The sequence below is a fragment of the Patiria miniata genome, unplaced genomic scaffold (genome assembly GCF_015706575.1).
Source record: "Patiria miniata isolate m_02_andy unplaced genomic scaffold, ASM1570657v1 HiC_scaffold_3, whole genome shotgun sequence".
In the NCBI taxonomy this organism is placed as follows: Eukaryota; Metazoa; Echinodermata; class Asteroidea; order Valvatida; family Asterinidae; genus Patiria; species Patiria miniata.
In genome coordinates this window covers 40,020,662-40,044,202 of record NW_024037069.1, presented here as the reverse complement: position 1 = coordinate 40,044,202, position 23,541 = coordinate 40,020,662, and the positions used below count along the sequence as shown (strand labels likewise).

Here is a 23,541-nt window from a genome sequence, read left to right as displayed (position 1 = left end):
ACTTGCCCCCGGCATTATTGTTCTTGCCCCGGTGTTATTGTTCATCCACTTTACCAGCAAGCGGACTCGTGAATTGACTCGTGATTAATTTGCAACCACACTCGTAAAAGACGGGACTACAACACTGGATCCTCAAAACAAAACAATTTCTGGAAAGTTCAGACTTATCAGTTTAGAGTTTTAAAATGCAAAAGGTATTGACTTACTGCTGTGTATTTGCGGCTGGAAATCCTTAATATTCACTTTGACGTCACTCTCTAGAAGAACAAAAAGAAACACAGAAGACACTTTGTGAACATCTCTGTAGCTTTAACAGATACAAGTTTATGAGGTTAATAATGATAATAATAACAGAGTCTTATATAGCGCACGTATCTACCAACAATTAGGTACTCAAGGCGCTGGTTATTATGTCTATTATTAAAGAAAGGTAAATAAAGTATATGAGAAATATGAGACCCATTATGTAGCACCTTATAAGGGTTGACAAGGTGCTGTGGCACATATTGCAGCCACTGCAATAGGTTACTAGCTTATGAAGCAGCATTTCTTTTTAATACATATAAATCCAGTCCTTCTGATATGAAAATCACAGGCGTGTGGAAAAAGGCACACCTGGATTTTTCCAGGCGTGTTGTTTTTCTAGGTGTGTGATTTTCTAGGTGTGTGATTCTGAGGTCCAGGGAAATTCAGGCGTGCAATTATTCACACTTCTCAGGAAGCTTTTAGGCATGCTATGGTGTGGGGGTGTAAATCTATTAATATTTTCATAGATTCAGTTAATAAAAAATAAAGTTTATTGAATGAAATCACAACAGATTGAACATCCACAATATCTTAAAAATTATAATGACGGTGTTAATTTTTCCCTTACCTTCCGAGATGTACGTTGGCCTGCCCATGACTACTATTGCAAACTTGATCTGAAATTGTACCAAAGAAATGTTTTAATACAAAAAACAAAAAAAACGCACACAGTTTTATTTAAAATTTTTCAAAAAAAGGCAAAGGTAGAAGTTTCTATGTTTATTACTGCAAATATCAAGGCCCAGAAACAAACAATTTTGACGTTTTTAAGGGTTTTTTAAAATTTACTTATTTAATTTTGAAGGAAAAGAAAAGAAATTGCGAGACTTACTTTTTCCAGTTCCTTCTCGGAAATATCCAGAATTTCCCTTATTCTCTCTTTGACGTCTGAGAACAATTCACCCTAGAAGAAGTGAGAAGTATAACGGTTTACATTTCTGCATTTACGCAGAATTTTCAAGAGCATTCGGATGACCCCAAATGTTCCAACTCTGAGCAAGTGCGAGCTAGATTTATGGGTATGAACCAAAGCTCAACAACAGTCCTTCTGATTTTACAATCACATTCGCGTGGAAAAAGGCACACCTGGATTTTTCTAGGCGTGTGATTTTTCTAGACGTGTGATTTTTCTAGACGTGTGATTTTTCTAGACGTGTGATATTTCTAGGCGTGTGATTTTTCTAGACGTGTGATATTTCTAGACGTGTGATTCTTCTAGGCGTGTGATTCCGTGGTTGAAACTGGGACTGAACAATCTGATATTTTTTTTTATAATATCCATCTTGGATTACAGTAAAGCCATTTCAAGAGCTCACAGAAGTATAATTATGCTGTAAATGTATGCCCAGGTGTGCGGTACAGAGGGATTCAGGCGTGCGATTATTTGCACTTCTCGGTAAGCTTTTAGGCGTGCAATGGCGTGGGGGGGCGATGGCATGCCCCAAATCAGAAGGACTGCAACTATCTTTGCCAGAACCTAACACTTGGCTCTGTGCACAGGTACCCTCTCAATGGTTACAAAGAAATAGTTGGTTGAGACCACTGAGAGGAACTTTCCAATGCATTGCTGATGACGAAGATGCTACCGGTTTGTGCACATTCAGAATATAATAAGTCGCCCATAGTTGGACTAGTTTAGTTGACCACTCAGGACCAACTTATCAAGGTCTTTTGGCATCACTGTTGGGAGCCAAGACCACGAAGTTTCATGATGATGTTTCGACCAGCATTTACTTTTTATAGTTGGGCTTAACTTAGGTCACAAATCAACCACTAGTTGACCGATGGTCCTCGATAGAACTTGCTCCTTTTCTCTAGCTCTGACTGCTTGGAACACAGTGTGATCTATCGACTACTCACACAGTGGATAATGATTGCCTCATTGGTTTATGATGAAAGGGCGAACAATCCAAAACAAAAAGTTGTTGACAATTCATTCACTTCGCTGTTGATCCTTCAAATATATGGAACGATTTCTTGATTTTCGTGAGAATTTTTCTTTTAAACTTCATCACTCTACATTTCCAGTTGTAATAGTTTGTTGTTGTCTTGCACTGTTTGGACCCACCTCTTTAATTCTCAGCAGGAACGGCATGCCAAAGGTACTGAAGAGATCCTTGTGGTAATGGGCTGCACAGACCAGCATCTCACCGTCCTCTAGGTTGACTTGGTCGAGGGGAAGCTCCTGGGGGTAGAAAACGGCATAAGGAAACTTTATATGGTGGCAGAACTCAGGATCACTGTAAAACTCTGTCAATGTGTCACTGTCAGAGTTAAGGCCAAGTCAAATCACAAGTCAGATCACAAGTCAGATCACAAGTCAGATCCCAAGTCAAATCACAAGTCAAATCACAAGTCAAATCACAGGTCAGATCACAAGTCAGATCACAGGTCAGATCACAAGTCAAATCACAAGTCAAATCACAGGTCAGATCACAAGTCAGATCACAAGTCAGATCCCAAGTCAAATCACAAGTCAAATCACAAGTCAAATCACAGGTCAGATCACAAGTCAGATCACAGGTCAGATCACAAGTCAAATTACAAGTCAGGTCACAGGTCAGATCACAAGTCGAATCACAAGTCAGATCACAAGTCATATCACAAGTCAGGTCACAAGTCTGATCATGAGTCAAATCACAAGTCAAATCACAAGTCAAATCACAAGTCAGATCACAAGTCAGATCACAAGTCAGATCACAAGTCAGATCACAAGTCAGATCACAAGTCAGATCACAAGTCAGATCACAAGTCAGATCACAAGTCAGATCACAAGTCAGATCACAAGTCAAATCACAAGTCAGGTCAGAAGTCAGATCACATGTCAAATCAAGAATCAAAGTCAGGTAAAAAAGAACAGGGAACAAGTACAAAGGAATACATTTTGCTGCAATTCATTTGAGTAGCTTGTGCATTGACTTGAGACTTGTGAGGGGACTTTACTGAATCTTTGGCGCGCACTTGCTAGAATTCCAATGGTTAACTCAAGAAGATTGGGAAACCATTTCTATCTTCTGTGCGACGTAATTCACAGAATCACCACTGAATTAATAGGCCAAGTAGAACTTCTTCAAACCCATGGCAAATTGTGAGCGGTGAAGCGAGAACCGCTTGGCACACCATTCTGAAGTGGTTGGTGAGGCTATCGTTTTGTAACCATTCTACGGTTAATGAACCATTTGTATTTTGACGTGGGTCTAAAGTGAAGATAGGAGTCTCACCTCTATCCTGTATGTCTTGCTACCAGCTGGGTTGAGATGGTCCAGGAGTGTATCCTCCTTGTGTTCTTGGTAGATCTTGTTGCTGATTACGTCCAGTAACCTGAAAGAAAGAAAAGCATTTTTTTTAAAACATTTTAAAAATATGCATCATTGTGCGTAGTAACATGCAAAAGATGCTTCACATTCGAGCGGTGGGTTGACATTGGTCGTACCTGTCACAGTAACTCTGCAATAATATTGCACTGCGTGAATTTGTGAACCGTTTTGCTTTTTTCCGGTTTTTTTTCTCGGTTTATTCAGGTTTTCACAAGATGGCTTAACCGACCCCGACTCAACCCGAAAATCACAAACGCAAAACCAAAACCGACCCGACTAAAATGATGGAAACACTGACCCGACCCGACCCGACCCTAAGTCGGTTTTGGGTCGGGTCAGTTTCAGTTTTGGGTCATGTTTGCACAACATTAACGCTAATTACTGCTTTCATAAGGCCATACATATGAAGCTTGGGGAAAACCTAAAAAAGATACACGTATGTACGTTCACCTAAGTTTGCCGGTGCCATTCTCAGTTAGCGTGAGGTACTTCTTGGCTTCTGTTAGAAGATCCCTCACAGTGTCTGTTTTGTTAGGGTACAAGACTAACTCCTAAATAAAGAGGGGAGAAATTGAAGGAAAATACAGGCATGAGAATGAATTTCAAGGAAAAACAACAGGAAACTTGTGAAAAAAAAAACAGAAAAAAATGTGAAATCAGGCAAAAAAGCCCCCAAACAGGCTCAAAACAAATAAAAACGCGGAAATGTGGGTAACAAAGAAACCCGGGAATTCCTGTTTAAACAGGAAGATTCTCATGCCTAAAAAATGTAACCATCCAGCAATGCATTTTTTGTTTTAAGACGTCCTCTCATACACTGACCCAATGGCTGCTTGCTTATCAATCTTTAAGCAAGTCATTAGTCACCATAAAAATTTGTATCCGGGAATTTTGTAAAAAAATCAAACTTCTTCAAGACAATTTCATTTTCAGAAATGCGAAAATTTTGCCAACAGTGTACAGTACACTTTTAAATGTGCATCTATCCCAAAAGTAACCTAGTGAATTATAATCAAAAAGCTTATTTGGATTAAAGATCCCACTGGTGCTAAACACCCCATGAATAATTATTCCGTCTAACTTGCTGTCATTTAGAAGAAATCAAGAAATGAAGGTGATTTCAATGATCAGTCAGTTGACTGACTGCTGGAAATAAAGAGTTCTATTGACGATATTTTGTGATAAAACGTTGTGTATGGTTTTCAATATCCACTGAATTTTCAACAGGTTGGGTTTTGAATATGCTTCTTTGGATTATGAGTGGTGTTATTATTGGAGACGCACAAAATGCACTCAAGCAAATGATCCTGTATGCCTTTAAAGATCCGGGCCACAGTGCACAACATCCACATGTCCCATATTCAACATGCTGTATTTTCAGACCCCAATCCTTGTTTTGTTTTTCTACCAAGACCCTTCCCATGGTATCTCACCTCTTCTTTGAGCTTGGAATTCACAAAGTAGCACTTGAATTGCCTCTTGTTTTCCAGCTCGTTTATCTTGATGCTCAGCTGGGCAAGAAAAGATGCAACAAAAGATGAGGATCAGTTTCAACTTTTAAATTAAACAAAAAATACTTGGAAGAAAATATTACTGAATCTTAGGGGGGGGGGGACTAAAGTGTGTATACTTGTAGAAAAAAAGAGTTTCCAAAATGGCACAACCACATCTTGGCCAGCTCTGCAACATGTGTCTGCTGTCACAAATTTTAATTTCAAGCTTTTTTTGGCCAAAAAATAAAAAGGACTTAAATGAAGATGTGCAAACTGTTACATTTCCTGCTTGTCAGCCCGTGGTTTTGGCTGTTCTTCCTAGTAACCCTACTCCTCTATCATTCTCAACCAATCAGAGATCAAGTTACAAAAACACCATCCAATCAGAGAAGTGCTTTTGAAGTTTTCAAGTCTTGTGTTTTGTTGTTGTGTTTTCCCCCGTTATTTCCCTCATAAATCAAAACCCTGCCCTCTTTCCACAAAATTAATCCTGACGAGATTCAACATGGTTTAACTGCCAGCTGTCTAGATGAAATGGAAAACATAAGAGTGGTATTTCGCCAGCTTTTTAGGTGAGTTTGAAGCATAAAAATGGGTTTTCATTGTCTTATATACATGTAGGAATAGGGTCCTAAAAGCAACTTTTACCAAATTCGGCTGGTAACTGTGTTTGCTCAGTAAATAATGTTTGGGCTAAGCACAGATAAAAAGCAAAGTGACATACCTTCTGGTAGTAGAGCTTCTTGGGTTGTCTGGGTTTGAGTGTTGACAGTAAATCCCTCAGAGTCCCGTCGTATGTACAGCGTAGTGGGTGGCCGGGACCATCTCTGTGACTGGAGATTTATTAAAAACATAACAAAATGACAGCTAAAGGTAAGACTGCTTTGTTCATGGATATTAACTGCAGAAGAACCATGGCGCATCCGATGGTGAGACCACACTGAAGTCCTGAACAAGTTCCTGGTCACAGATCCCACCATCCAGGTGCAGGGAATAATGGTGTCTCCTGAACCGGTTTCGAACTTACGCGGGGCCATGCCGCAGCAGCCTATATAAGTGGGGCTACATCTCATCTCCGCTTTGTGACTGTGGCGAACCCCAGACGATGCGCCGTATGATCAATGACTGCCCACTCTCTGGCCTTACTGGTGGCATCGCAGCCCTTCACTTGACCGAGGACCCAGCGAGACATTGGCTTATGGACAATACAACGAGATCGCCATAGCATACGACATCATCATCACCATGGATATTAAGAACTGATAATCTTTAGCACTGCTGATAATTTAAAGAGGGCAGATAAAGAGAAATCCCTTACAAGAGAACTTGAGTTGGTTTTGTTTCTACTAACAACGATTTCAGAATGCACATTATTTTTTGGATCAAACTCTTGTGGTTGCAGTCACAACGTTTAGTCCAAACTTAAAATGTGGCGAAAAAAAAATGAAAAACTGGTTCTGAAATTGCAAACCCCCAAAATATGTATGAGTAGCAAATATTAAATTAATACATATTATGTATATTAATAAAAAAAAAAACCCTGAGATTTTCGTCGATAAAAACATCAGTATTTTAGACTCACCCTTGGCTCTTGAAGAACTGCAGCAACATGGGATCTGTGTCCAACTGAGCTGCTACCGCCTTGGCAATCTGGTGAAATATGGAAAACACCGAAACTTGAAATCTGTCTGGACTCCGACACAATGCTATATGGTGTGGTGTGGTGGGATGGGGAGGGGTGGGTTATGAGGGGTTGGGCCAAGAGTGTAAGGGGGGGGGGGGGGCTACGGGACATAATACTTCAGAATCATACCTCCATAAGGTGCCTTCACCGAATTCTTCATTATTAACCCTAACCATCCCAAATCCTCCAAAATGCTTTTTGCAAACTGGAGGAATTAGCAGGATTGAGGTTACATGGCCAAAGTGCGTTGCTGATTTCGGAGGACGCACTATATCAAGGTCTTGGGCCGGACCTTGTGTTGTTTATGCTCAGCCATGCATAAATTTAGTCCTTGATTATGCTTGAAATCCTCAGTACTGCTCCAGGATGTCACTGGCTCTGCCTCAACATATTGACATTCATAGCCGGAGGATTTTGCAGGATTGAAGCAGTGGTCATTCCTCCAAGAACCACATTCAAGAAATAATGGATGATTTTGCAGGATTGAGGCTATCTGCTATTTTTCCATGGGGCCAATTGGAGGATTTTGCAGGATTAAGGTTACATCCTAGCAAAAATGCCTAGGGAGTTAGGGTTAAAGACGCATTCCCCGTGCTCTTTTCGAGTTTTATCCTAAAAAAAACGGATTCCTTTTCTATTAAATACGCAGACTTTTCGCGTAAGAACACTTAGGACCAAACGGTAAGCCACCTAAATTGCTAATTTCGAGCAATACAAAAGTTATCCACTTTGAGACATTGACCAAAAATAAATCAGGCCATGTTTATTACTAGTTTGCGCCCAAAACAACAAGCCTTTTTTTTCAGAGGGTTGCAGACATCCAAAAAACAGAACAATACCTCAGCAGGTCAAAATTAAGAAGTCAATTAAAAAATCGACCTGGAATTAAAAATCATGTTTGGGATGTTATGACTGACCTGGAAGTAATTCATCTTCTGTGACAGGACCAACATGAAGCCAGGATCCGTGGGATTATTCTTGTCGTAGAAGTATACGTCAACTCGCCAAAACAGATCTCGGAAATAATCCCTCGCCGTCGGCAGCTCATACTGGGAGTTCTCAGGGTCGTCCCTGGAGAAAATTACAAAAGATGCAGTCGTTATAAGCCGCGTTCAGTTCGACTTGTGATTTGCTTGCGCCATGACCAACCCGGCAGCATCAAGCAAGATGCTCAACCATGCTCATGTCACCCACAATAATTATTCACAATAAAATAGATGATCCAAATGCACACACAATGTCATCTCTTCCCACAGGTCCACCCCGATTGATTGCAGAAGTTGAAATTGTTCAACTCTTGGGACAGTCAATTTTGTTTAAAGCCGACAGTGTGTGAAAGTTTACAAAACTAAACGTATCCCAAACGAATTGTGCATTTCCGTACGTAGTAGTTTTGAACAAGTTCTCTCGAAAAATGTTATGGTGTTTTGAGGGGGGAAAAAAGCATAACCCTAACAATGCCTAGAATAAATTAATTCTTCTGAAACAACCCGCTCTGTTTACCATGATGAAATATTGTTATGTGAAAATCTACCAAATATAATAATTCCTTCATACAACGCTGAATATTTGAAGCTAATAATAACAAACATGATCGGAATCTTACCTCTGGAAGACGATAATATCACCGTCCATTAACTCATCCAGGGCCTTGTCAAGTTGTAATGACAGGTCTGGTATCTTCTCCGTCAGGTTGGGTTTCACCTCCTAAAATGAAATTTAAAAAAATCACCAATTGAGTGTTTGTGTAAAGTAAGTAAAAGTACAGTCTGTCACGAGCCAATGTGGCCCGTCAGGCCAGCGTTTATCTCCGGTTTCAGTAGCATGAAACGACTGAGAATATTTCTACTCCCCCTGGATGGGATGCTAGTCCATCGCAGGTTACTCCCCAGCTAATGCTGGTACCCATTGATACTCCTGGGTGGAGAGAGGTAAGTAGGAGAGAAGTGGCTTGCCCAAGGACACAACACATGGCCAGCAGCTGGATTCGAACCCCTGACCCTCTGCTTATGAGTCACGAATCCTAACCACTAGGCCACACTCCCGAGTGTTTGAGTGAAATAATCCAATGTTCTGGTTTTATGTGTTGTCACTAAACGGTATTATTGAAATACGCAAACTGCCCCATACAGTTCACACACATAGTTTATTGATACGTCCATCCAACTCACCTCATACAGTACAAGAGAAGTCCCTTGTGGCAAGCCTGCCCTTTCACACATGACTGGTAGTAGTTGACCTGAAACGAAAATGAGACAAGATGACATCAACAAACCATTCTTGATTCCCCAGTAGGGCTCATTCAGTATAAAAGCTAGTAACCCGGCCTACATCCGCACTGCTAAAAATGGTTTTCTTGAATACCTTTCTTATTTTAAGAAATTAATTCTTGTTTGAAGAACCATTTTCTCGTCTCACTCCCAAGAAAAACTTTCTGGGGAGTGAGACAAGAATGTTTTCTTGAAATAAGTATTTTTCTAAGTTCAAGAATACCAGTGTCGCCATTGTATTAGGCAAAGATTGCATAGCACCGCGCGCAGTAGGTAGTAGGCAAGCTTCCAAATCTGTGATGGACGGTAAAATCTGTGAGGAAAAATGCGGAGCCAACGCCCAGTGCTGGGTCAACATGATAATGACAACCATACATGGCACAGGTAGTAAGGGACAAGACCAAAGACATTTTTTTTCGTTCTGACGTGTCCGAACGGGAAGGTATGCCATTATTGTTCATAATCTTCCCATTCCCCCGCGTGCCCCATTCTGCGCGTGTTCCTGTTTTGCATCAATACAGTAGCGCGCGCAGTCACGGTGCGTGAGCACGTTTTGTGATGTACACTGGAACTCTGGTGAACGATGGGGCATATCACTTAAAGCCAGAGTCCATCATTTGCAGCTATCCAAAAAGTAACTGGCGTAATTATTGTTGAAAAACATACTTGGTTGAAAGATAGTAAGGGGACTAAACTCCCAGTGAAATTATTCTTTCTGGCAAGCTGTCATTTTGAAGAAATCAACAAAAGAAGGCCTTTCCAACAGTGCTTCTTAAGAAGCACCGTAGGAAATTCAAATTAGTAGTTCGTTTTGTTATTCGGCGAAGCGCGTGCAAGCATTGGCACCAGCTGATTGGCACGACGCACGCGCGCGGTTGCTATAATTCGTTGGATCAGTGCGCGATCGGCTCAGTGAGAACGTGTCTCTGATGCTGAATTCACGCCCAATTCAAAACATGATTCAGCAACTTTTGATTTGAATCGAGATCTTAGAATGTTGTTTTTCTCGAAATATACATCTAAAGCTGAGCTGAAACTTCATCAGGTTAGTTGTTCAGCACCCTTCTGTAGATCCTGAGCACTTTTGTCACTTCAAACGAACAAAATGCACAAATTACAAATGATGGACTGTACCTTTAACATAACAAAAGCACAGTACAATGGAGCATTCCTGCCTGGCCGGTTGGCCAATTTTGTTGCCCCGTTCTACCACGTGTGAACGGTCCTATTGTTAGTTTTATTGCCTCCCATGCCAAATGAGAAAGAACATGTTTCCACGTGTGGGAATGGGAAAAAATGTGTTTTGATGCCAAAAATGCCATTTGATAAAGAATTCATGTATGTTTGGTTTTTTTTAGTGAAAAGTTGCAACATACACGCATGAACCAGTAAATGCAGTGTGTGTCTCCCATTGCAGCTCTCAAAAATGGACATAAAGTGGAAATATAAAAAAATAATCAGCATGCGAAGGCTTTTTACTTTAAAATGATGGCTTGGGAAAGCTACTTACTGACTTTGGTGCTGATGGGTGGATAGATGTGACCACAGAAAGATACTCTCTTGAGTTTGGGGTCGTACATTTTGAGAAACAATAAGACATCACCTGTAAAAAAAAAAAAGCGTGGACAAAAGGCCGTTAAGGTTGACAATCCGGAGGAAAAATGAAAAAAAAAACACGAAAAAAAAACCATGATTTGTGGATATGGTAAGGTTAACTTCAAAATTATAGTCAATAGAAGAATTTCGAAGATTTCCTTGCGGAAAAAAATCATGCACAATAATAATGTGAAATTGACTTAGCTCTAACTCATAATAAACAATTATAGCATTCCAAGGTCGTAAGTTTATATTCTAATCCGGTCAACCTGTTGCTCAATGTTACAGTTTGGTTTTTAGGAACTCAATAAAACTATCAATTCAAAGACCTAGCCCATATTTAAATCACTCTGTATGGCCCTCCACATTCAACATGTATCTAAGATTCACTGATGATAAGCACCTATCTTAAGGGTTAAATTTGGTCAGAAATGTTTGTAGGGAAATGTTTTTTTTTTTTTTTTTACTGCAACTCACTTTCTTTGTCAAAACTAGGCAGACTGGCGCTGGGAAACTCAGCAAGTTGCGTCTCTAGGAAGATTGTCCAGACTATCTCGCCATCCGCAATGTCGTGTATCTGAGCGTCACAAAGAAAAAAAAACAAAGTTGCAATCAAGTTAACACTCCTTCCTCTCTGGCTGGCAAATTTCAACAAAGCACATCCAATCAGTCAATGTCAATCAAGTGACTGTTCAAAGTTAAGAGCTCCCTGCCTACATAAAGCAGGATTGACTGGCTGGGACTGTTTATGTCACTTGATACAGCTTTGCTCTGACTGTAGCAGAGTTGATCATGAAAAACATCCAAAGTGTTGTTCCAATTGTATAAGTTGCCACACATTTGTTGAATGCCACTTTCGAGCATGATTTGAGAGCTTCCACAAGGAAAAGTAGCTCAAATTTCTTCTTTAAATTTGGTCAAATATCAGCCATTCTGCTACATCTACCTGTTCTTTATAATATTATATATAAAAGCTCCTTGTCAATTTTTGACATGCGCAGGCGAATGCAAATCCTAGCTCTCAGCTAGTATTGGCTGGCGCATGTTTAACCTGATCAATGCATTTCGTAAAACGAATAGTTGAGTCATTTTGGTTAGAACGTACCGTTTTGTTAGGATTATCCAGATCCAGCACCGTCGGCCTGTAGGTCTGGTTGGTGCGACTGATGAATGGCCATATCCTCATCTGATCCTCAGGGTATCCCATGGCTTGTGACAGCATGGACATGATGTCGCTGTACGTCGACATCTTCAGAATACGGAACTCTCTATTGGTTAAAGAAAATAAAGAATGAACACAACTAACATCTGATCTTCGGGGTATCCCACATGATGTGGCTGTAATGTCGACATCTTCAGAATTTGGAGCCTAGTCACTGTTGTGCCCGATCACACGACAAGCACTCTTCAATTTACCTGAATTTCATTTTGTCGAAGTCACAGAGGTCGTTGCCTTGGTGACCGTACAGCTGATCTTCCATGGCAACCTGGAGGGTCATGTACAGGTGGGCCTCTGTCCGCTCTTTGCGTTTCTGGGCTTCTAATCTCCTATAAAAATTAAACAAAATAGAAAACAAAACCAGAATTACATATTTCATCACTACTTTGTCAAGGTAAGGCCTTGTCCGGCTTGAAATTTTGCACGAGTCTATGGTAGCCGCTGCAGCCACTTCACATAGACTCGTGTGTAACTTCCAGCCGTAGCCACGTAATTCGCACACGGCCTTACTCACTTCTACACTCTTTGGTTCCACCACAGCTGCAACAAGTACGAACAATGCCCAATTCAACTCCCTGCCCAGTGTTTCCTCAGAGAGGCCACTTTTAAACATTTGTGGGATTGTGGGTTCGAGCCCCGCCATGGCCATGCATGTTGTGCCGTTGAGTAAGGCTCAATTACTCCTCTCAACCCAGGTGTTAAATGGGTACCGGCATTATTCAATGCTGGGAAGGTAACAGACTCGCTGTGGAGGAGGTGTGGCGATCCCCCCACAGCAGCATTTCATGGACTAAAGTCTGGCCCAATCGCTTTGAAAGAGAGATGGGCACTGTGTTCCTGTTAACACAGGTTCGTCCCCCTTTAAAAAATGTACGGTCGCCATCCTTCAAATGCTATCCTGGAAATAATAATTTATGGGGTTGTGTGGTATCCTGATGTTGACAGTGATAGTGTGAGTGGTACTTGCTAATTCAAAAAGTCACCTACTTTTCCTCTAGAAGTCTTCTCTTTAATGTTTCAGGGATATCTTCGTCTGTGACTTGCTGTAGGAGATCAGCTGGAAAGGAAAATTGCAAATACAGAGGATGAAATCGTCATGTCGGTGCATAAACATCGTTACAGCCAAATTTGTCAAAATTCAACCCTTCCTGCATTTATAATAAGATTTACCCATCCATTATTACAGGAGAGTTTCATAGAAAAAATGTGCGTCGTTATGACGTAATTGATTAAAGTCATAAGGTCGTGCCTTGACTATGAGCCAGAATGTGCTAGCAAAAACGTCCATCTCAAAAATACCATACGGTCGTGTTTGTGCAAAAACGTCGTATCTCAAAACTCATTCAAATTCATGTTCTTGTACCGATGTGACACCATTTAAGTTTGTTTTTTCATTTTCTTAAAAACCAAATTAACAGAATTAGAAAATAAGACAAAACAATATTTATTTTGTAATAAAAAATATAACTAAATGGAAAAAAGGAGAAACAAAAATGAAATAAATGGAAAATACGAGAAGTATGAAAGTAGAGACTATTTGTACACTGAATAAGATGCTACTGGGAATTATTACATTACCAACAACATTCTTGAGTTGGACAAGCTAAATACAAGCATGCTTATCAATAAGCGAGATCGGCATTCCAACTGTGCATGTGCGCATCAAGATTTGCCGATTTTTCTTTCGGGATGAAACTGTCATCGAATGCGTGCAAAAGTATAGCGGGATACCAGCATAATTGAAGAGATCATCGTGTTCTGAAGTATAACATTTTGCAAAAAGCCTTTGGACAGCGAAGTGTTCTTAGGTGTCTTGTGTGTCAAAAAATTGTGCGAACGAAAGTCCCATCTCTTTTTGATTGCACGAAAAATTGCACGGAATGCAGATTTGGTTACCACGTCCCCCATAGCCTTGTGTGCATTTATCTGTGGCGGTTTTCCTTTAAAAAAAAATTGTCGCATCTTGCTGTGCACCAGACTATTTTGGAATACTGAACGGGCTTATTCTGAGATGTTTTCAGGGATAGAGTGAAAATATTTTGTGACCCAATTTAAGCCCTGTGTGAGAGACAGTTACCCAACTCACGTTTACAGCTGTCCCTGATGTACACCAACATGTAAGCATTGGTGCAGTGTCTGACCGACAGGTCGTCCTCATGCCCACCGTAGTTGTTATCGATAGCTTCAGCCTTTGTACATCTCGAGACAACGTCATCGTCAAATTTACACCACTGTGGGAACGGGGGGAAAAAGGGGAAGTTATGGCCCCGTACGGATCACAAAATGAAAACAAATCACATAAGGATGTGTGTGAATTATTTTTGTTTTGCTGAAAGAGCGCACACCTTTTTTGTGATCCGTGGACAGAACTTTAAAACGGCGGTTGTGTTTAAACTTCCGTCACTTGAAAAGTACATGATTCTTGGACTAAATGAAAGCTTATGAATTGGTCTTTCATATCCTAGATATATTTTAGTGCATCAAGTTTGGCCAAGTGGTTTGTGGGACACAGACGCACAACATTTTCCGCGTTCCACGAATGCTCGCGAGATAACTAATAATGTAATGCATCTGTGTCCTATATGCGATGGGGCCAAAGGCTGAGTGGCACCTGGAACACAGACTCACTACATTGTCTGTGTTCCACAAATTAAATCTTCAAGCACAGTACAGACGGAGCGCGCTGGCTGTAGGAACTTTTCAGTGGCAATCCTATCACATGTACATGAAGCAGGAATAGCACGAATATCTTTGAAAGCGCAATAATGACAAGTGCAATATTCAATTCAATTCAATTCACTTTATTTTCCACATAAAAAAAAGACAATCAGAGTTAAATGTATACAAAATATGTGGATGGGGATCCCTAAAAAGCAATGCTTGTCGAGTAGTGATCCCCAGTTACAATCATACAAAAATATTACAAGTTACACACACAAACTAAACATAAGGACATAACACCAGACATGAATATTCGAATGACATGCAGCTGCAACCCCGTGAAAAAAACAAAACAACAACAACAACAACAACAACAAAACACTGTTGTTGCCATGGACAAAACAAACAGGACCGAGGATTCAAGTTTGCTTGAAGATTAAACCAACATTAAAGTTTACATCTCCATGTCTGTAAAATTCCATCCCCCGAGACGAAGAGGTTGATATCAACTGACCTTTCCGTCGCCGTTGGGGTTAGCCCACATAATGACCGCCATGGTTATCACCGCTATCATCAAGCACCGAGTGTAATGTGTAATGCCAAGAGTTTGGTATCAACTGACCTTTCCGTCGCCGTTGGGGTTGATGAAGCCCACATAATGACCGCCATGGTTATCCCCGCTACATGTATGTACAAGCACCGAGTGTAATGTGTAATGCCAAGAGTTTGATATCAACTGACCTTTCCGTCGCCGTTAGGGTTGATGAAGCCCACATAATGACCGCCGTGGTTATCACCGCTATGTACAAGCACCGAGTGTAATGTGTAGTCAGCCGGTGTAGTCTCTGGTTCCTTCAGGAATGGGTCCAGGTTCAGCTTGAAAGGAAACTCGTACCTGCAAACCAAATGCAAAGTCCAATTTTTAAATATAATGTGTGGAAATAGAATCTTTTAGACATTGTACCTGAATTGAGGAAGGTTAACAAGGCTAAATTAAATAAGCCATTTCTCAAAGTTGAACCCCAAGATACCCTGTAAAACCCAAAGCCTTGTAAAACTTCACAGTAAACACTGAATTACCGCATGATTAATCTCGTATCCTCCCCTAACGCATGTTGAATGTGCACAGACTTGTGCGTGCATTTGGCATAGAGTCAGCAGAATCCAATCTCAACTGGATAAACACAAATTCCACGAAGTTTTTGGCTGTAAAATGTGAAATCTGTAGCTCAACTGCGTGTGAAGTACATGGAATGGAAAATGGTGACCTGTTATTTAGTTAGAGCAGTGTTTTCATTTTCACATCTAACAGTACTTTTGGACAGAGTGAATAAAACAAAACCCGAAAAACTCACAGGAGGATAATAAAGATAAGGGTTTGGTAATTTACTACACAAGCTTTTTAGTGGTGATTTGTGGCATTTTTCTACGGACCTGTCATTGATTTTGACGTTGGAGTCAGTGACTGGATCGTACTGGAATCGCATCAGCTGCAGGTGGAGCACTGGAGGAAACTTGTGGAATATCACACCTTTCTCTGCTTCCTGGAGACATTAAAAACAGATTACAGATGATTTCACAGATAACAGATGAATTTTACAGGGTTTGTGAAAAAAAAATCTGCACCTTAGATTGCTGAGAAAACGGGTCGGGTGCATGGTTTTTATTTCATTCGCATTTTGCACATGAAATCTGTCATCTAATCTCCATCACCTGTCACGCAAGGATATTACGATAATTGATAAGTGGGTGTTGATTTCTTGACTACAGGTTTGATTTCTTTACTGAAACAGCATACCGGGGTTTTCGCCCCTCCCGTAATCAGCGAATATAATTACAGCAATATTTTCTTCTTGATGTTACAAGATACAAGATAGATCCAAATTTTTTTGTGTTCACTGAATCCACCTTATAGTAAAGCCTTCACACTGTACATGTAGTTATAACAGTTTCAAAATATATTGTATTTTACAATATTTGCTGAACAACTATGCATTAATCAAATCATGTTTTATCCCATTGTATTGAATTGCATTGTATTTGTAATGTATTGTATATACATGTTTGTAGTCATTATTTATTGGATGCAGGGCCCCAATGGAAACCAGTTTTATACTGTTTGGGCATAACCTGGGTAAATAAATGTAATGAATAAATACCGGAACAAAAGTGCAAAGGGGGTGAGCTCTCCATGTTTTTTTCCAACAGGCATCATTTGAAACATTTACTTCTGTAGCGGGGGTCCAACCAGCCGAGACTACAGCTTATGAGACTGCAGAGAAATACTGTGCTCTATTGGCAAGAAATGACCCAATACCAATTGTGCAGACTTCCCTTGTTACATATCTTGGGCAGGTACATCTGCCTGAAATAGAGCCAGCTGGATGAGCCAATATACCAGCTGGACATTCATCTGGCTTTGTTTTACTTCATCCAATTAAGACAATTAATTTGAAAGCCTACAGGTACATCTGCCTGAAATAGAGCCAGCTGGATGAGCCAATATAATGAATTCCACAGCGAAAGGTTAATACCTGTAACCCATGTTCGCCGGCATCATACTTGTTCTCGCCGTCCATCGTTTCCGTGGCAATGTAGTCTTTGAAAGATTCATAAACTGAAGAAATAGAAAACAAATAAATAATAATAATTATAATAATTTGGGAGGCTAATCATCCTTACTCGCAGCTGGTATGCTGAATTGCGAAGGACGCGGCTACAACGTGGTCGGGCCGCTGGCACGTAAAGGCGCCCATGGCTGCCGGCCACATCGACCCATATATGACCACAGAGCACAGCCTGAGATCGAAAGTGTTTGATTTTTCCGGAGGGAGGAAAACCGGAGGGCCCGGAGAAAAACCCTCGTGGCACAGGAGAGAACCAACGCACAACTCTACTCACATGCGATCCACGGCCAGGATTCGAACCGTGGTCACCTTGGTGAGAGGCGAGCGCTTTACGCACCAGCCACCCATAATATCATGCACTCTCTAATACAGGAAGCAGAACGCTAAAATAGACCAAAGTAGAAATTCTATATTGTAAACCCTTTCAAAAAGCTGCGTTGAGGGTCAGCAGTTGTCTGAATTTCTGTTGCAAAAAAAAAAAAACATTTGCTAAAAAATGTGTTAGGTGTTTTGTTCAGATGCCACACTTTTCTGAGGTAAAGCCACTCAGTGTAGGAATAAAATGTATAAATGATGATTTTGGTATGACTGTGCAATATAAAAAAAAAACTAGTATATACTCAAGAACTGGATGTGAATTGCTACATGAAATTGTAAGTGTCCTATATTTTATGAGTGGCTTATGAGTGAACGTGAATATCTCTCATGAGCCCAGAGTAGAATTGATCTTACCGTTTTTCTTGCCTTTGATGTTGAGCTGGATGTCATAGAAAGGCTCATTTCTGACCGACTCATAGTCAATGTGTTTACATTTTATATACGACTGCAAAAGACAAACATTACAAAAACTTTTTTAGTTCACCATAGAAATAAACACATTTTTCACCACCTTTTAATTTTTAAATACTTGATAAAAATGTTAATGCCAGGCCAAGGTGGCACCACACGATGGTAGATTTGATAATGTTGATTACCGCCTACTAATAATGTCTGTTCAATTTCAATAATACAATTTTCTTTTACTCGTTCACTGAGGAAAGACACACTTGTTGCTCACAAAATGTATGTACATGGTAACTTTAAAAATTACAAGGATTGAATATACTTTTGTATAGCCATGGCAAGAAGAAAACCAAGTTGTTTGAATGAAATGCAGCAATTTAGAGGATCGGTTAAAGGGAATGTACAACATTTGATTTTGCTGCAAGTTTCAGAAATAAATGGATTTGGAGGATTAGTATGTTATAGCAAATATTGTTAAACTGACTTGTTTGACGTTTTGGGTTTGTGGATGCTGGAAAAACCAAGAAAGCCAACCATGTTCTTGTAGTCTGGTTCCCTGACCCACTTAAGATGAAACGGAGCATTTAGTAGACTTTGGGAAATTGTAAGGTCAGAGAATCAGTCTGGCAGGCTTGTACCTCTTCACAGGTGTGTAATCAATTGCAAAGAAAATGCGGAATAACTAAATATGAAAAAATTAGGAGCATTTTTTGAAAATAAGCCAGTTTTCTCCAACGCTGGTCGGCCGACCAGCGTTGGAAAAATGCAAGTTCTCTTGACAATGTCAGCACACCAGGAGCCACGATTTTATAGGATACTTTAGATTGTCATTCCCTAACAATCTGGTAAGGTATTTCGTGATAATTTGATCTTTTTGTTTTTTGATGTTTTCAAATGTTGTATCTTCCCTTTAAATATAAGCAGGACCTTACTGTAAATAAACAAACGAAATGAAATCCAAACGAAAACGAAGGAACTTACATGCATCTTCCCTTCAAAGAGTTTGGGTATGGTGCCTTCCACGCATGTACCTTTCATCTTGATTTCTATATTGTCCAGTAGCTGTGGGATACATTTTGAGAAAAAAAGAAAGAAATAGGCACATTTTAGTAATACCCAAAAAATTGAATTTTACATTTTGTGAAGTAGCATACTGCGTGAGTTTTACTGTTCGAAACCGAAGACCTATTCAAGGCCAACTCGGCTATTTCCAATCTTGTCTTGACATCACTATTCTGCGTTGGGTTTTGCTGGACTGGCCGTTCAAACCTATAGACCAGTATCATGTTGCGACCATCTTGATTTTTTTCGCCATTCAAATCAACGTAACCAAAGCGAGGCTGGAAGGAAAAATAGTCTGGTTCCTTTTTGCACAAAAAATATTGTCATTCAGTACTGTTATTGGATACAGGAAACATGACTGAAATGGTGGCAGCATGACAAAGGTATTTTGTCCTCTGAGTGACTGAGTCTCACACTGACTGTTTACCTGTTAGATTGACTAGGACGTAGAGGCATAGACTTACCACTCTGCACAGCTCTTGGACGTCGTGTTGCATAAAAGAATCTAAGGTCTCCCAGCTAAAATGTAGAAAGACAGAGACAAAAACACACAAGTCAGTTACTTACACCCAGTGAGAAAACTGAATCAAAAATGAAATCCTGAACACACCCCGTATTTAACGATACTGTGCTATGTTCTTGAAAGCATTGTCATAGTCAAGTCCATCTCAAGTCCAGTCACAAGTGCCTTTGTCGCAGTTCAGTCGAATAGCTTCTGACTTGACTTGGGGCTGAATGACTTGTGATAGACTTTTGAGGTCTTGTGGTGGACTCAACTACAACATCCTGCATGAAAGTTACAATTCACATGAACTTATGGACTCTTGTGTCGGAACAAAAGATGGTACTATCTGGCAAGCTCAGGAGAACCACTGACGGGCAGACATATTGGTCATTCACCCAGACAAATTGCTAAATCCCATTCTTACCCAAATGACTTGGTGAGTTTCTTGGTGCCCACAGCTTTCTCGCTGTGCTGGAGTTCATAGAAGACCCTCTGCAGTGCCAGGGGTACGCTCTTGGCCGAGTCGTCACTCTCCGTAGGCATCAGATACACAGCCTGCACGACACAATATAGTCAATAATAATCAATCATCAATAAATATTCAAAAAGACAATCCTGCAACAACTCAAAAACAATGCCTTGTATTTTGTTTTATTTGGGGTGTAGATTGCCATCTTTGATGGCTTTGAAAAAAATATAAGTCACATGTTGTGATATTTTGAGTTTTATACATGGTCAAAAAAGTGAATTTACTGGCAGAGTTGCAATCAAGCCATTACAAGGGAATCACAAATCATTCAGCCTCAAGCCATCCAGCCAGAGGCATCTCTTTGTCAGTGTTCATCCCTTGTTACTTGTGACTGGACTTGTGACCTGTCTTGTGATTAGGCTTGTACTGGCTTGTGACTGGCTTATTATTGGGTTTGTGATAAGCTTGTGTTTGGCTTGTAACTGGCTTGTTATTGGTTTGTGATTGGCTTGTGATTGGCTTGTTATTGGTTTGTGATTGGTTTGTGATTGGCTTGTGATTGGCTTGTTATTGGTTTGTGATTGGCTTGTGATTGGCTTGTGACTTGCTTGTGATTGGCTTGTGACTGGCTTGTGACTGGCTTGTGATTGGCTTGTGACTGGCTTGTGATTGGCTTGTGACTGGCTTGTGATTGGCTTGTTACTGGCTTGTGATAGCTGGTGATTGGCTCGTGATTGGCTTGCGACCGGTTTTGACTGGCTTATGACTGGCTTATGATTGGCTTGTGACTGGCTTGTGATTAAATTAATAACAACTCTGGAATCCAGCATGTCCCTGTGACTTTCCAGCGAAGACAATTCACTGAGACTAGCAGGTTTTGCGACCAATGATGTCAGATTGACAAACAGCTATTAGACAATTAAAGACAAAGTAACAGGAACAAATTCTGACCTTCCTGAGTTGATTTGTGAAGAAGAGACACTGAAGGAGTGAGTTCATGTAGCACGTTGCGCCTTGGTTCTTCAGACCCACGTAACCGGTTAACTTCTTGGAGTCCCAACTGTGGTGTTAAAGAGAACATACTTTCATAATTCATTATTACGAAAATTATTAACTTATAAAATTCTAACTTATTTACTATCTCGGCAAGTCTTATTGTGATTTAAGGATTTGGAAGCAATTTTGTGCAATCTCAAACCTTCATAGCTAGACAGCAGGATTTTTCTTGAGAACAACACTTTTTAAACTCTAATTTGGAATACAGTCGACTTCAGAGTCAATACCAAACATGTGCACATCAAAGCTGTTTGATTTGTGTTTTTTAAATTGAGAGGTTTTATGTTTTATGGTTAACTCATGCTTTTTAGTTGGATTACTCCTGTAACTACAATGTACCAATAGTTTTTTGTACACAGCTGGTGTCTTCAAACAGGTGACTACAAACAAGAAAACCATTTCTACCACGCATCACAAACCTGACTCCATGCGGTGCATCAGCCAAGACTTGAACCTCCAGTACAATGCTGTCATCTTTGATGTACCCCTTCTCTGGGTCCAGTAAATCCTGTTGGAACAAAGGACAAATTAGAGATAATGTTATTGAAAGGGGTCAAAATATACAACAGTGTAAAAGTTTTTGATAACTTATACGTTTTCCAAAGAAAAGAAAGAATTGTGTCACCCATTTCATAAATACTGACTTGGGTTCACTTTGCTCAACTCTTGTTAATAATTCAGTTTTCCTGCACACAGTCATTCTGCATCTGTCAAAATATTTTACCGTTCAGTCTGTTTTTAGTTATTAAAAACAGACATGTTCTGGTCCTAAAAATCCCCAAATGCACAACACTGGTTTAAGTTCTAACGATCGCCTGATAAAACTCAAGGTAAAAAGAAAATGGATTTTGAATCCTAAAAGTCTTCAAAAACATGATGAAATAAGGTAGTTTTGGGATGATACAGGATAGAGTGGTATTTCTGAAGCATTACATTGAACACCCTTGGTCGAAGACGCTAGTGATCGATGGTTAGATCGTGCATATTTAACAGCATGATTGGACCAGCGTGCCTGCACGCACTAACGTCTTGGGAATTCTGTAGTAGCCGTTGAAATTTTTCTTTATCTTCTCCCTAGGCTTTCCAGGGGAACCAATCAGCTATCGCAAAATGGTTTATAATCAGTCACCCGTGCTGAAGGCTAAGCCTTTTTTGGGGGACAGTTTATAGCGTTCGTACATACGCGCTACATGCGGTGAGCAAGCTTCACTGAGTAGATATGCAACGCAGTGATAACCCCACATGCGCGACTAACGGTATCAAATAGAAAGCCGCCGTTTTGATCAAAGATATTAATATTTACACCAACGGTCTAATTTACATGAAACGGCCACACCTCCTTTGCTGCAAGATTCCCAATAGGAAAGTAAAAAAACAAACAATTGTGCAAGGACGCTCGACAACAATATAACCATCGCTATCGATCACTGACATCCTGGGCCAAGACTATTCATTGAGCGACATTGCAAAAAAAATTTAAAATTTAAAAAACCACATATTCAAAACTTTCAAAATTACTACACCTCTTCCTTATTGTTATTTGTATCTATTATGTAATTTGATAATTTATTTTTCAGGTTGCCATGTGCACGAAGCATGGACATATGAACTATATTATTGTTAAACGATTAATATAAACTCACCGGCAATGCTATAAAATTACTGAATCCCCAGTCGTTTTCTTTACTGTAGAATAAGTGTGAAATTCCTGCAAAGGAAATAAGAATACATGGTTTTACCATACAGCATCAATCACAGGCTTCAGTTCATAGAATTCTATCTCTTCTGGCCTAAGAATATTATTACTAATGACTGTGTCAACATTTGAAACCAAAAAACACCAAGGCTTCTACATGTGCTTCACTAGCCTGTGCAACAACAAAACGAAAGTTATGAGGCCCTGAAACTGAAACCCCTCCTTAAGCAACTAAAGTGACTCAGTGCAGGATTACTTTTAATAGGAAGTACAATGTGCTTGAAGTATCCTACATCAACTGCATGCAAGTTGCGGTATTCAGTCCTTCATTTAAAGAAAATCCAGGACAGCAACAAATCGCACTCCTCAAATCTCCGAGGAGAGCAAATCGCTCTCCTTAAAATCCACGGATAAACAGCATTGAAATGATGGCTTAACATTGTTTTTTTGGTGTTTTTTTTTAATATCAGGATTTATTCAAGGGGCTGCATTATTTTTAGTTTTTGCATAATAACATGTTCAAGTGGCGTTACTTTTTTCGTTTTGTGTAAGACAAGGTAAAATTTATTTCACTAAATGCAATAATGAAAGGTTTGACTACTGCTTACGCTTTAAGCTTTTTAATACAGTTGTCAGTAGGTTCATTACTTAATTAGTACTTAGAAAATGGAGCTAATAAACGGCACATAATGCAACTGAATATTTGTTTTCAGATTCATTAAATTATGTGAAAATTGTCTAGCCTGAAGTATGTTTATATACTATTAAGTTACATATGTAGTTTATTTGTGTTCTAA

General features: G+C 39.9%; 1 protein-coding gene across 1 annotated transcript in view; it reads right to left on the bottom strand.

The window, feature by feature from the left end:
• Nucleotides 1–23,541, bottom strand: part of LOC119738335 (ubiquitin carboxyl-terminal hydrolase 7-like) — a 42,221-nt gene that overhangs the window by 5,506 nt on the left and 13,174 nt on the right. The window contains exons 6-33 of the mRNA XM_038213185.1: nucleotides 22,692–22,756; nucleotides 21,468–21,556; nucleotides 20,944–21,052; nucleotides 19,948–20,078; nucleotides 19,483–19,537; nucleotides 18,938–19,018; nucleotides 17,906–17,996; nucleotides 17,081–17,163; nucleotides 15,981–16,090; nucleotides 15,288–15,441; nucleotides 13,972–14,116; nucleotides 12,873–12,942; nucleotides 12,083–12,214; nucleotides 11,772–11,934; nucleotides 11,144–11,243; nucleotides 10,581–10,673; nucleotides 8,972–9,039; nucleotides 8,407–8,507; nucleotides 7,718–7,871; nucleotides 6,699–6,766; nucleotides 5,841–5,949; nucleotides 5,057–5,134; nucleotides 4,074–4,174; nucleotides 3,528–3,627; nucleotides 2,375–2,491; nucleotides 1,139–1,210; nucleotides 875–923; nucleotides 207–257 (exon numbers count right to left, since the gene is read on the bottom strand). Of these exons, the coding sequence (XP_038069113.1) occupies nucleotides 207–257; nucleotides 875–923; nucleotides 1,139–1,210; nucleotides 2,375–2,491; nucleotides 3,528–3,627; nucleotides 4,074–4,174; nucleotides 5,057–5,134; nucleotides 5,841–5,949; nucleotides 6,699–6,766; nucleotides 7,718–7,871; nucleotides 8,407–8,507; nucleotides 8,972–9,039; nucleotides 10,581–10,673; nucleotides 11,144–11,243; nucleotides 11,772–11,934; nucleotides 12,083–12,214; nucleotides 12,873–12,942; nucleotides 13,972–14,116; nucleotides 15,288–15,441; nucleotides 15,981–16,090; nucleotides 17,081–17,163; nucleotides 17,906–17,996; nucleotides 18,938–19,018; nucleotides 19,483–19,537; nucleotides 19,948–20,078; nucleotides 20,944–21,052; nucleotides 21,468–21,556; nucleotides 22,692–22,756 (2,739 nt within the window). The remainder of the gene's footprint in view (nucleotides 1–206; nucleotides 258–874; nucleotides 924–1,138; nucleotides 1,211–2,374; nucleotides 2,492–3,527; nucleotides 3,628–4,073; nucleotides 4,175–5,056; nucleotides 5,135–5,840; nucleotides 5,950–6,698; nucleotides 6,767–7,717; nucleotides 7,872–8,406; nucleotides 8,508–8,971; nucleotides 9,040–10,580; nucleotides 10,674–11,143; nucleotides 11,244–11,771; nucleotides 11,935–12,082; nucleotides 12,215–12,872; nucleotides 12,943–13,971; nucleotides 14,117–15,287; nucleotides 15,442–15,980; nucleotides 16,091–17,080; nucleotides 17,164–17,905; nucleotides 17,997–18,937; nucleotides 19,019–19,482; nucleotides 19,538–19,947; nucleotides 20,079–20,943; nucleotides 21,053–21,467; nucleotides 21,557–22,691; nucleotides 22,757–23,541) is intronic.